Genomic DNA, 13,750 nt, shown 5'->3' on the forward strand with positions numbered 1-13,750 from the left:
GCTTGCAGCCTCGTCCCAACGCACGCCACCAGTGCCGATATACAGCTATATCGCACTGCTACTAGTGTGATATTGCGTTTATACAACAGTTTGATGGCATAATTGTGTATATAAAAACAAAATCAAACATGGAGAGTCTCAAAAACCCCGCGTTTGATTCAAATCATAAGCTGACAGTTAAACAGCTGAGCAAGCGTCTTTTAAACTTTAGATCTGTAGTGTCTGCTTTTTGGCTGGCTGTATGTGGGCGGAGTAATACACAAAGGGTAAAGAGGCTGTACGGGTGCCGATATTACTTAAATATATCACGGCTATTTTCCAATCAGATTTGAGAACCAGACTGAGCTGTTGTATAAAATTATAAAATATATAATAGTATACAATGACTTTAAGAATGTATTCAAGTTTGTGTAACGAAATATATTAGAAAAATATTGAATTACTTTTCAATACAAAAAATGTAATTGACGTAATATTAATAAATAGTTATACATATTTTACAATAATTTAATTATATATTTATATTGTTAACTTTTTATTTATATTTTATGTTCTTTATGATTTATATCACTGTTATGATTTTAAAGATTGTAAGTCAAGGGGAAGGGGAGTAACATTAGTTTTGGGTGAAACATATAAGCAAACACATAATATCAACACCAAGACTAGCTAAATGCAATGAAGTGAGTTGATTTACAAATATAGTGATAATAATAAATGCAAAAATATGTGTATAGAAAGAACATTAAATATTTACAAAGATACATTGATATTTACAGATAACAAATGGGACACAAGACGTTTGACCAGATAGATGGGAGAGTTGGAGAAATGAGACGCGGGAGGCATCCAAACAATAGAAATAAATAAAACGAAACAATCTATTGGCCCAACTTCTACCCTAACTATCCAAAAGAAAAATACTGTAGTTATTTAAAAAGAAATCTTCACGTCTATTACGCACTACCTAACCTACTCTAATATATGATAAGAAAACAAAAGTACAGTGGGTGGAGCACGGCCCTTACCTAGTGTGTCTACTACAGAGATATTCAAACTACCTGTGCACAATGTATGTCACACGACATTCTTACCTGTCCCACTCTCCAACCTCAGATGCGAATAACACTGACGGTAGACAAATGGAGAACAGACAAATAACAACGGACAGATACCAAATTGTAACACTCAGTTAACGGATATCAAATTCACTGACACACAGCACAACACAGAAATTCAGGGCCTCCCGAGGTGTGTCCTTTCACCACTTTTATGCCATTGTGTCAGAGGCTGGATTGGAGACCTTGGGTGACATCAGGGGGGGCAAAGCAAACAGCTGGGCAGTGGTAGCCAATCGGAGCCACTGTGTCGGTGGAAGCGGGAGAGAGGTAGAGAGCAATCGAGCGCAGAGAGAGAGAGAGACTAGCGAGAAAAAAAACATATATTAATCACGCAACACAGGAATGTACAGGAATGTAACAATCAGTTTTTATGTATATTTAACTTTTAAACATCATGTTTGAAGACCAGTAATGTGGTTAAGGCTATAGTAATAATAATAATAATTATTATTATTATTATTATAATTATTATTTTTATAATAATAATAATTATTATTATTATCATAATTATTATTATCATTATTATCATCATTGTTTTATCAATCAAAATGTATTTTCATTTAAGTCATTTATGCAGATTTTTTTCCTATTTCCAATTCACAAAACTTACATTTACACATTTGTAAGAGGCTTTGGAATAAAAATAAAAAACAAAAATAAAATTTTGTTTTTCTGGAATAAAAGCATGATTTTTTATAATGCAATAATATTAATGCAATTGTCAATTTGGTTATCTTCCTGCTGTGAGGTTTGTCAACAAGTTACTGGATGTTGTGGTATTAACATACAGGAATTCCCCTTAGTGTCTGTGTGTGTGTGTGTGTGCGTTTGAGTGTGTGTGACCATTAAAGGATTAATTTATCCAGTCTGGTGCTCATGCTGAGAGCGCTGGAATCTAGACTCATTAAAACAAGTGTTTCATATTATAACATACAACACAAGCCTGTTTGCAAGGAGAAAACCAACTCTGAGTAAAACTAATTTAAAATGTAGACTCCCATTAAGCATTTCTTATCATAACATGCAAAGACTCCACTGAAAGGCATCATGATTTGCTGTGGTGCTTCCCTGTGTGGTGAACAAGTGTAATTACACCCGATTAGCTCCCTGGATGGGACGTTGGGCAGCCTGTAGAGTATTTTGACCCTTCACCCTATTTTGTCCCAGGTGAGAGCTCTCCTCAACTGTCTGTGACCCTCTGTCTCTCGGTTTCACCGTTAAGACGGCTCAGATTAAGGCTCTATTTATGTGTATGAGACGGAGGAAGAGCAGAGAACTTGTTTGCGTGACTTACTGAATGTGTTCAATAGAGCACCTGTGTGTGCATATAAGATGCTTATGAGGGTTTCAGACAAGCGCCTCTCTATTCTTAGCTTTCTAGGGTCTTTGTGCGTAAGCTAGACACTTGGAAGACAATAAAACAAGCCATTCGAATAAGGCTTTCCTGTTGTAAGAGCTAAAGAGAGCCTTTTATCAAGCCCCTGTGGCAGGATTGTGGCTTTTAGCTGCTAGTGTAGGTGTAAATATGCTAGTGTGGCCTTAGTCAGGTTGCTGTTAGAAATGTATTGCACTTGACATATGCGACATATTTGTGAGGTAATATGGATAGATGTCATTAAAAATGTGCATTTGAACATTAGATTGCTTTAATGGGTGTTCCATGGCAGATTGTTTGTTAAAACAGATAGTTAGTTTGTAGCTATTTTATATGTTGGTTAGCATTAGCAGTTAGCATTTGGAGTTCTATTCATTACAAAGACATAATGTAAAAGAAGCATTTTATTCATTCTTTTTGTGATGGGTTTGAGGCTTTTACCAGTTAGCCTTGGTGTAAATAGGCTTGTGCTCACTTTTGTCTAGTTTAGTCTACGTCATTTGCTGTTGCTGTTTAACTTTATTTGTAAATTAATTTTAACAAGAAAAAAGCAATGTAGTGGGACATTAAGTTGAGATAAATATATGGTGCTTACGAGGTTGAATTAATAGTTTGTTAAAATAATGACTAAGCAGTCATGAATGTCTAATGCAGTCTAATGCAGTTATATATGCAATCTCTTCTGTTCTGTTTACACCAAAGATTTCATAGTAATTTAAAACGGAGAGCATTTTGTTAAGCTTTGGAATTGGTTTGTGGCTTTTAGCTGGTAGCATTTGTCTTAATAGTCTAGTTCTCACCTAAAGGTTAGTCCACATCAGTTGGCATTAGAAAACCACACAGCACGGTTTGACATTTCTGCGGTAAAGATACTGAAACTTGTAATTTTGGCTATTCAAATGTAAAATTAATGTAAACGCAAGACAAAAACTATTTCAATTCAAAATATAATTGTTTATTAGAATTAAAATTCAAAATATAATTGTTTAATAGAATTTTTGTTTAACTTGTAACACTTGTAAGATTTCTTCATGTAAACAACATACCTCACAATAAACCATCAAGATCATGGCTTGACAGCCATATTTATTAAAGAAATTAAAACACAGGCATGTTAATGACATTTAAATTTCAAAACAATCAATGCCAATAAAGAAAACATTGATTTCCATGTTGGATTCTAAGTGGACTGCAAAAAATGCCAAAATACAGGAATTGCAGATATGGAAAATGAAAAATTATAATAATAAACTATAGAATACAAACTGTTGCACTCATTGTAAAGTTTTATTGCTGTGAGTTGAGAACATTAGTTATAGTGTAGAAACAATTTAACTTGATCCTCCTTTACATTCATCCAGTTGCTAAAGCTAGGAGTATCCCGCAAGTGCACAGAGACTCCCAAATGGCCGCAAATGAATGATAATTTCTCGGAAAGCTGAAAGAGTAGAAAAATACTTAAACTTTAGGTCAATATCTGCTAATATCTGCAATATCTGCTAATTTCACAGATATTTAATGTCCATCACTCGTCTCCAGATCTGGCCAAATCTTGTTGCAAAGCCGCTACTTTCTCCCCGATGTTTTCCAATTTGCGATCTAATATTGCAGTCTGATTATTAGCGAGCCTGCCCATATGCATTTCAATCAAGCTGGCCAGCCTGGTGGGGTTTTGAGCAGCACTAGCCGCTTTCATCAATCATCGATACCCCAGGGCCCCGCATAAGCCCATAAGCAGAAACCCTGTTATCAAAGTTTCGAATTGGTAAATATCTTCAATATCCTCCAGAGACAGAGCAGCCAGGCACAGGATGCGCCATTTCTCACAGTCGTTCATCACGTATCCAGCTGCAAATGTCCCAGCAGGACAAGTGGGCTCTCCCAAGCCCAAATTTCTTGTCGAGAAGGTGGTGTCAATCGCATTCAGAGACCAGTTGATCAAATCCACAATTCCTAATTCGTTTGGATAGCAGGGCATAGAGAGCCTCAGAGATATAGAATATGACGAAGACAAGAGGAGCTAGCAAGGAGAAATATAGGATAGAGAGGGAAAAAGTGTGACTGCCTTTGCCGAGAGCCAAACAAAGAAAAGATATTATATATATAGAATTTAAAATGAGTGCATAATATCAAACCATTGTGATGGGTTTATGGCTTTTAGCTATTAACATTGCAACAAATGTGCTTGTGCATATGTAAAAGTAGGATAATGGTCACTTTTGTTAAAAGTAACTAAATAGCTATTCGGTTAACTTTAGCAGTTAGCATGTGAAGTTTAAAATTCAGTTCAGAAACTTTAAACATAATATAAATGGAGCATATTATCAAACCTTTATGATTAGTTTGTTTTTTTGCTCTTAAAAAATCAAAAAGATACTAAGAAATTAGCCCTATAGCGTTTTAAACTACCTTAAAAGCATTAATAACATTTTTTATTACGTTTGTGCTGTGAATGACCCTTTTTGATGAACTGCATTATTATACATCATGACCAAAGTCAAAAATCCTTCTTGTTTGTTTTATTTCTAGATGCAGATGGAGAAGGTGAAGTAGCCATTAGCATTTCATGCTCTCAACTTCAAATGTACGGCATGTGGGATGGTGGACTGGCCAGTGACGGCAGTCTGTTATCCATCACAGAGGAACCCGCTCCTTCTCTTTTCTTTCTCATGGTGTCAGATGCTCAAGCCAGGCTGCTTCGGAAAGAGCTGTCTTTGCAATACAATACACACACTTCAGGTGAGGCATTTAAAAGGATCCATACTAATAAAATATACAGTTGAAGTCAGAACTATTAGCCCCCCTGAATTATTAGCCCCCCTGTTTATTTTTTTCCCCAATTTCTGTTTAACAGAGAGAAGACTTTTTCAACACATTTCTAAACATAATAGTTTTAATACCCATGTCTAATAACTGATTTATTTTATCTTTGCCATGATGACAGTAAATAATATTTTACTGCGTATTTTTCAAGACACTTCTATACAGCTTAAAGTGACATTTAAAGGCTGAACTAGGTTAATTAGGTTAACTAAGCAAGTTATTATAATTAGGCAAGTTATTGTATAACAATGGTTCTGAAGACAGTCAGAAAAAAATTGCTAAAAGGGGCTAATAATTTAAAAAAAATGCATTTAATCTAGCCAAAATAAAACAAATAAGACTTTCTCCAGAAAAAAAAAATTAATCAGACATACTGTAAAAATTTCCTTGCTTTGGTAAACATAATTTGGGAATTATTAAAAAAAGAAAAAAAAATCAAAGGGGGGCTAATAATTTTGACTTACACTGTATATATATTTTATATATATATATATATATATATATATATATATATATATATATATATATATATATATATATATATATATATATATATTTTATATATATATATATATATATATATATATATATATATATATATATATATATATTTATATATATATATATATATATATATATATATATATATAATATATATATATATATATATATATATATTATATATATATATATATATATATATATATATATATATATATATTTTTTTTTTTTTTTTGAAAACCATGAATGTTTACAATGACTAATCATTGTATATTTTATTGTAATAATATATTTTCAGATTAATGCACAAATTTGCATTGTTACACACAGTTCTCTCTATTAAGCCTTTAAATTGCACCTAAAGCTGAATTCTAGTATAATTACAAGTAAAATTACTAGGGCTAAGCGATATGGGCAAAAAAATCATATCCCGGTATTTTTAGAAGGAATGACAGTATACAATATATACCCGGTTTTTTCCCATAAATGGTTACTTGAGAGTTAAAGCCTTTATAAAGACTTTATTAAATAGTTTTTGAGCAAACACAAGGGTTTCCCTCTCTGTTTACAAATAAACAGCTGCACAAAAAATAACAGTAGCACAAAATCTTTGATAAATAAATACAGTACAGTTTTTTTCCTGCTTAACACTATACACAGCACTACTGTGCTGCTTTGTAAATAACAAAGTAAACAAAACCATAGAAAACATTGCTACACTGTCAGACCAAAAAAGGAACACACTTGAATAGTAAAACAACAAAAAATATTGTAGGATAAAAAAGAAGGCAAGGCAAGTTTATTTATATAGCACATTTCATACACAGTGGCAATTCAAAGTGCTTTACATAGACAAGAATAAAAGAGACAAGTGTAAGAAAATGAAAACAAATAATAAAAATGATAAAAATAAGAATAAAAAATATATAAAACAGATAAAAATGTGTTAAAATATATTATAAGATAATGAAAAAGAAAAGAAAAACATAATAGTGCGATCTGTCGGACGCAGCACAGTGCTCAATCACAGTGCTCAATCAAATCATTCTTGATTTGAATGTGCCTAATGTTGGAGCACATCTGATCATTTCTGGAAGCTGATTCCAACAGCGAGGGGCATAGTTGCTGAAGGCTGATTCACCCTGCTTTGACTGAGCTCTTGGAACTTCTAGTTAATATGATCCTAAAGATTTGAGTGATCTCCTAGTGTAAAGACCTGAGGACAGGTGTGATGTGCTCTGATTTCCTGGTTCTAGTCAGAATCCTGGCCGCAGCATTCTGGATGAACTGTAACTGACTGTCTTTTTGGGAAGGCCATTGAGGAGGCCGTTACAGTAATCCACCCTACTGCTGATAAAAGCATGAACAAGTTTCTCTAAGTCTTCACTGGAAACAAAGCATCTGATTGTTGCAATGTTTCTGAGATGATAGTATGCTGATTTACTAACTGCTTTGACATGACTATTGAAACTCAGATCTGACCCCAGAGTCTCACCAAGATTCTTGACCTTATTTTTTGTTGTTTGACCTTTAGTGCCAAGGTGCACATTCACCTTAAGAACCTCATCTCTGTTCCTAAATGCAATCACTTGTTTAACTGAAGAAAGTTTTGGCACATTTAACTGTTAATTTCATGAATGCATTGGCAGAGGGTGTCAATGGGGCTGTAGTCATTAGGCAGTAAGGCTAAGTAGATCTGAGTGTCATCAGCATAGCTGTGGTAGGAGATTTGGTTCTTTCTCATCATTTTGCTCAAAGGGAGCATGTAAAGGTTGAACAGGAGAGGTGCCAGAATCGAGCCTTGTGGGACTCCACATGTCATGGGTGTCCACCTTGACCTATGGTCACCTTTACTGACATAGTAACCTCTCCCTTCAAGGTAAGATCTGAACCATTTGAGGACCGTCCCAGATAGCCCAACTCAGTTTTCCTGCCTATCCAGAAGTATGCTGTGATTGACAGTGTCAAATCCGGCACTGAGATCGAGCAATACCAGCACTGTTATTTACCTGAATCTGTATTTAGGCGTATATCATTGATTACTTTTATAAGGGCGCTCTCTGTACTGTGATGTGCTCTGAAACCAGATTGAAAATGGTCTCAACACCCCTTGAAGCTTAAGAACTTGTTAACCTGGTTGAAAACAACTTTTTTAATGATTTTGTCAATGATTTGAGAGGGAGAGTTGAGATTGGCCTGTAATTGCTCAATAGGGTGTTATCCAGGTTGCTCTACTTCAAGAGGGGTTTAACAACTGCGGTTTAAGTGAGTTTGTAAAAATCTCTGAGAGAAGTGAAGCATTTACCACTTTTAGAATATCCATTTCTAAACAGGTAAACACTGTTTTGAAGAATGATGTGGGGAGCGTGTCAAGACTGCAGGTTGATGTTTTCATAACTTGCACTATCTCTTCTAGGATTTCTTAAGTTGTGGTTGAGCTTGTCTGACCTGATGAGCTGATTGCCTTTCTGATATTATTGATCTTGTCAGTAAAGAAATGAGCAAACTCATTACATTTGCTTTCAGAGAGTAGCTCACTGGGAATCCGACTGGGGGGGTTTGTGAGTCTCTCTATCGTTGCAAAGAGTGTACGAGCATTATTTACGTTGTTGTTTATAAGGCTTGAAAAGAAAGTCTGCCTAGCAATGTTGAGTTCTACATTAAAAGCATGAAGACTGTCTTTAAAGATATTATAATGGACTACTAGTTTTGTCTTTCTCCACATTCGCTCAGCTTTTCTGCATTGTCTTTTAATCATTTGGACTGCTCTTGAATCTCTCCAAGGGGCTCTCTCTTTGCCAGTTATCTGGCAAAAGAACCACATTGAATGTAAATATGAAGCAGAAACATGCATGCTTCATCCCCATTTGCATACAATCCATCCTAAATAGTATTTGGAAAAATAATTAGCCTGTCCCAAACCATAGTATGTTGAAAAGAGTATGCCAAAGGCTCCTGGATGGTTAACTATCAACAGTCAAAGTGTAGAAGCGTCCATACTCTGGACGCGTGGTGGACATGAATTCGATTAGAACTATAAACGCTGCTGAGAAGTATAAACAAACTACTAACATGATGGACGTGCGAGACCAACCGTCAAGTAGAAAGGCAAAGTAAAGTTGTTTATATGACTGTCCATAATATCTAGCCAACTGGAAAAATTTAAATGCTGTTTTCTGTGTGATATTTTATCTGCAACAGCAATACTGAACTTATATAGATGTGTTTGGACATTAACGAAATGTGGATGATGTGTGGATGATTGACTGGGCTCATAACTAAGCAACACAACGAACTGTTAACAAGGAAGTAGTACGTGTCAAAACCTGCATACTCTTTTGTTACACACTCGAAAGTATCTATTTTTCCTTCACAAAAAAAGTTTATACTTTTAGGGTGTAGTATAAGTATGCGAATTGGGACACAGCAACAGTATTTTATGTCACAAATATATATATATATATATATATATATATATATATATATATATATATATAAGTAATCCTTTATACCACCGTTGTGTGATTTATAAACAACAAATCAGCTGTACATGTTTTTTAGTTACACATTTACAAGTATGTATTGTGCACAATTATTAAACTTGTTTTACTACATATTAAGTAAGCAGTTGAAAATGAATAGACTATAGATATGAGAAGTAACAAAATTGTTTCAGAGTACTGTGTTGAAATGCTGGTTAAGTATATAAATGTAAACAGTCATTATAACAGAGCAGAGCGCAGAGCTAAATGTGTTAGAGTAAAAGTAAAGAAGAAACCGTCGTGTAATAAATACTGAACTTATAATCAGTGAATATAAGGTGGGTTCACTTTTGAAATGCGGTATAAATTTCTCCCATTTTGGCGTTTTTTTTTGTTTTGTTTTTTAATTTTTTTCACATTTAGGTGCTGCTTGTCAATTTTACAAGGCTTTTATATTCGTTCTTGCTGTCAGTTGCCGAAGAAATGATCGATAAAAGGTTTCTGATAAACTGCTGTGACAGCAGCAGGCACTGTGTGATGCACATTCACATGAAGGGGAGTGAGATTTATCCGGGGAGTCAGATTTTGATACAACACTGGCACTGCATGTTCCTCCATGTCGCGTCAGTCAGCTAGATACCTTGGAGTAGTCTGTTTCGCAAAGAATGCGCGTGTGTGGCTTTAAACCATATTGATATGAACAATATTGGATAATACCTCATCGCTTTGGGGAATCATGTTGGTATATTCCCAGAACTCGATATACTGCCCAGCCCTAAAAATTACTAGTAAAATATTATGTACTGTCATCATGGCAAATACAAAACAATGAGAAAATAGTTATGAAAGCTATTATGTTTAAAATGTATTGAAAAACAAATATTATCTCTGTTATAACACATTTAGAAACTATTTTTTAAATACATCGGTCCCTCATTATTTGTGGCAGTTCTGTTCCAAAAAGAAAGAAAAAAAACGTCATAAGTGAAATCTGCAAAGTAGTCAGCTTTATTTTTTACAATTATTATAGATGTTTTAAGGCTGGGAAATGCCTCTACACATTTTATACACTTTTCTCAGACAGGCACATTTTCACACATTCATCTTTTGTTTAACTGTGCAGTAGGTGATTGTCTTCAGAAACATTTTTTGTTGTGCTGGTTGAAAGTCTCTTCACTGTCCAATAATAATGTAAATTATCTAAATGTGTTTATATGTGTTTTTGTATTCTGGGTAAGCATAAAACTAAAAAATGTTCACCCAATTAAATAGAGTCGGACCGACATCTCCCATAATTCCGATAAGTAGCTCAGACTGTATGTCAGCAAATGTAGATTCGGGCTTCTGCGCATCTGTACATGCAGATCCGCCATTCGCGCGTGCCCGTCTGCATAAGCGGCCGCGCAGTCACGAGACACACCGGGAGAAATCAAATGCTGAATTGAAACTTTTAAAAACCTGAATCAGTATTGAAGTTACTTTTGCATGCTGGAGGAAGGTCGACACCATGTCTGAAGTATTACTGTTAGACAGGTAATGTTCAGATTTAAAACTATTTTAGTCAGGCTAAGCTTATGTTAGATCATTGGTTCTCAAACTTTTTTCATCAAGTACCACCTCAGAAAACAAATGTTTCTCCAAGTACCACCATAATGACCAGTATTAAAATACAGTGGTGTAATAAACATTATAAATAGCCTGAACATTAAAACTGTACTGTGCTTATTTGTAAAAAAAACAAAACAAAAACAAACAAACAAAAAAGCTAAAAAACATCAACATTTAAATAAAAATGTTCTTTAAAAGTTAAAATAGTGGGTTACTGTTCTTAAAAAAAAAGTATTAGTATAATATTAAAGTATTAACATATAGCAGCCAACTCATCAACATCTGGAAATGTTGCCTGGATCTCAGAAATATAGGCGATATGTCATCATATATTTATTTATAAATCATTTTTGATAAATTTTGAAATATGTAGCATGTACATATGACATATTTGATTCCCCCGAGTACCACTAGTGGTACACGTACTACAGTTTAAGAACCACTGTTTTAGATTGTGTTCTGTTATGAATGACCTATATGCACAAACATGTTGTTTAGCCACTGAAATCTCCCGTTGAAAGATTGATGTGATTATTTTCGGTTTCATAAGGTCCATTTACAGCATTGATAATGTAGATTTATATTCATTTAACAACAAAACATCAGTAAATAGCGCTATTCCGCCTAACCTGCTTTAATGAGCTGACGTTGTTTTTATATTCACATTGGGTCATTTTTGAACATTCGTCGAAAAATAAGTTCAGTATTATAGAATGAAACCAAAGATCAAAACCTGTTGAGGCGCAAACAGGGCTGTTAGCAAAAGGTTCATAAAGCTTTTTAGCTTTTGTGCGGATAACGTTGGCATCCAGCATATTGTTCTTTTTTATGCAGTCTCGGATCCACATAACTAAAGTACACATGATGTGCTGCACACATGACAGTTTGAAGTACACACTGAATGCGCACATTCGAATGTTATTTAAAAAAAATTATTCAGATGGCACTTTGTGGCACGACTTGTCCAACAGTGCATGTTGGACTCTGGCAGGGCTGCTCTTTGTCACCAATTCTGTTCATAATTTTTATGGACAGAATTTTAAACCCCATCCTTGGGCTAGTGTGAGTCCAGTTAGGGTACCACAGGATTTCATCTCTGTTATTCGCAGACGATGTTGTTCTGCTGGCTTCATTGAACATGGATCTTCAGCATGCACTGGGGCAGTTTGTTGCCGAGTGTGATGCGGCTGGGATAAGAAATAGCACCTTCAAGTCCAAGGCCATGGTGCTCCATGGGAAAAAGGGGATTTGCCATCTTCAGGTTAAAGGAAAGTTCTATGGAGTCAGAAAAGACTCAAAAGTAATTCATGCGTGTGAATTAAAGGTGCAAAGGTGCATAAACAAATTCAAGACACGATGTACACATGCGTAGCCAAATTCACGTGCATAAAATCAAATACACGTGAGTAAAATATTTATTTATATTCACCAAAAAATTCCACGTGCACAAATTAAAAATACATTTTCATAAAATACGTTTCACAAATGCAAAACACCATTTACTAATGTATAAGAGTGTACAAAAAGTTTTAAATGTTTAAAACTTGCTAGTTCATCCTAAATGAGAATGTGCAAATCCTACTTCACGTACGACTCCCTTCTGGATACGTGTGTGTGTATTTTTGATACTTTCCTGGCAGAGTCAGGGCAACTCATACTCATAGTCAATGACACCCACTCTGCGCTCCATTTGCGCAGACTGTTCCTCTCCAGCATGGCGAATGGGAGCTGCAGCAGTTGCATTTTTTTTCATTTATTTATTTATTTGACCATAGTCTCACTATTTTTATTCATTCTTTTGCCTTAGCTCCGCTCTTCTTATTTATTGTCTCGCAGCCCCATGAGCAAAATGTAGCATGCAGGGTATAATGAGGATTAATTATCATTCCGGCTACACAAGATTAACTGTGCTATTGTGGTCCAGCAGTCAGCACGTTGTGTTGCGGCGCCGTCGATTCATGTTTGATCCTCACCTAAATAATTTTTTTTTGAGGAGAATCGCGTCAGTTTTAATAAATTAGGTTTTAAGTTTTTAATACTTATGCTTTATTATCATTAATTAGCGTATTTGTTTGTTATTTTATTTTATTATTTGTTATCTGGGTCATAATTAACCTAACGCAAACACAGAATAACGTGTGGCTAATGAAAAAAAACGATAATTATCATAATTAAATCAATGACAATATGACAACATAAACTAATTCTTTATTTGCTTATCACGGGCTGTAGTTAACTTAATTGCAATTAAATTAAAGGCAGCCACTACAGTAATGGTGATTCACACTGTGGTTACCATTAACTAGCTTGAGTAATTGTTTATTTAAATGATATTTATTATTTTAAAATACAAAATAAAACATAATTAAAAAAACATATCTTGATTTTGTGAAAGTATGCCGCATTAATCACTCCTGTAGACTTTGCAGAATAAAAATGCTAAATAATTCCAGTAGGTGGGGCATACAAATCAGTAATGAGAACCAGTGATGAGATTCCAAACGCATACGTAAGCAAAACTGAAACTAACAGAACACACGGCACTACCAAAATAAAACAGTTTCAACCCGATTTATGCCCGATTTCCACTTTCTGGGAATAGGATATAAATAAGTTTACTACAGCTTGTTATAAGCAAATAAACACTTAGTTTATTTTGTCATATTTTTATTGTCAATTTTTTAGTTTCTAGTTTAATAAACAAAAATAAACTCATAAGCATAATTTAAAATGATTATTTATATAAATATTACGGAATGATAGGGTATATTTTACATATTAGGCAACTAAAGCACAACAGCAGCCTGTTTACATTCATTAGATATAATCAGGGCCGGAGT

General features: G+C 34.5%; 1 protein-coding gene across 3 annotated transcripts in view; it reads left to right on the forward strand.

The window, feature by feature from the left end:
• senp7b (SUMO specific peptidase 7b) overlaps positions 1 to 13,750 on the forward strand; it is a 72,651-nt gene that overhangs the window by 23,800 nt on the left and 35,101 nt on the right. For all 3 annotated transcript variants that reach the window (XR_012397284.1, NM_001122946.1, XM_005161775.6), the window contains exon 11: positions 5,026 to 5,235. Coding sequence is in view for 2 of the 3 variants with exons in the window: in NM_001122946.1 (NP_001116418.1) it covers positions 5,026 to 5,235 (210 nt within the window). In the remaining variant the exon portion in view is untranslated. The remainder of the gene's footprint in view (positions 1 to 5,025; positions 5,236 to 13,750) is intronic.

This window comes from Danio rerio, chromosome 22 (genome assembly GCF_049306965.1).
Source record: "Danio rerio strain Tuebingen ecotype United States chromosome 22, GRCz12tu, whole genome shotgun sequence".
NCBI classification, from domain to species: domain Eukaryota; kingdom Metazoa; phylum Chordata; class Actinopteri; order Cypriniformes; family Danionidae; genus Danio; species Danio rerio.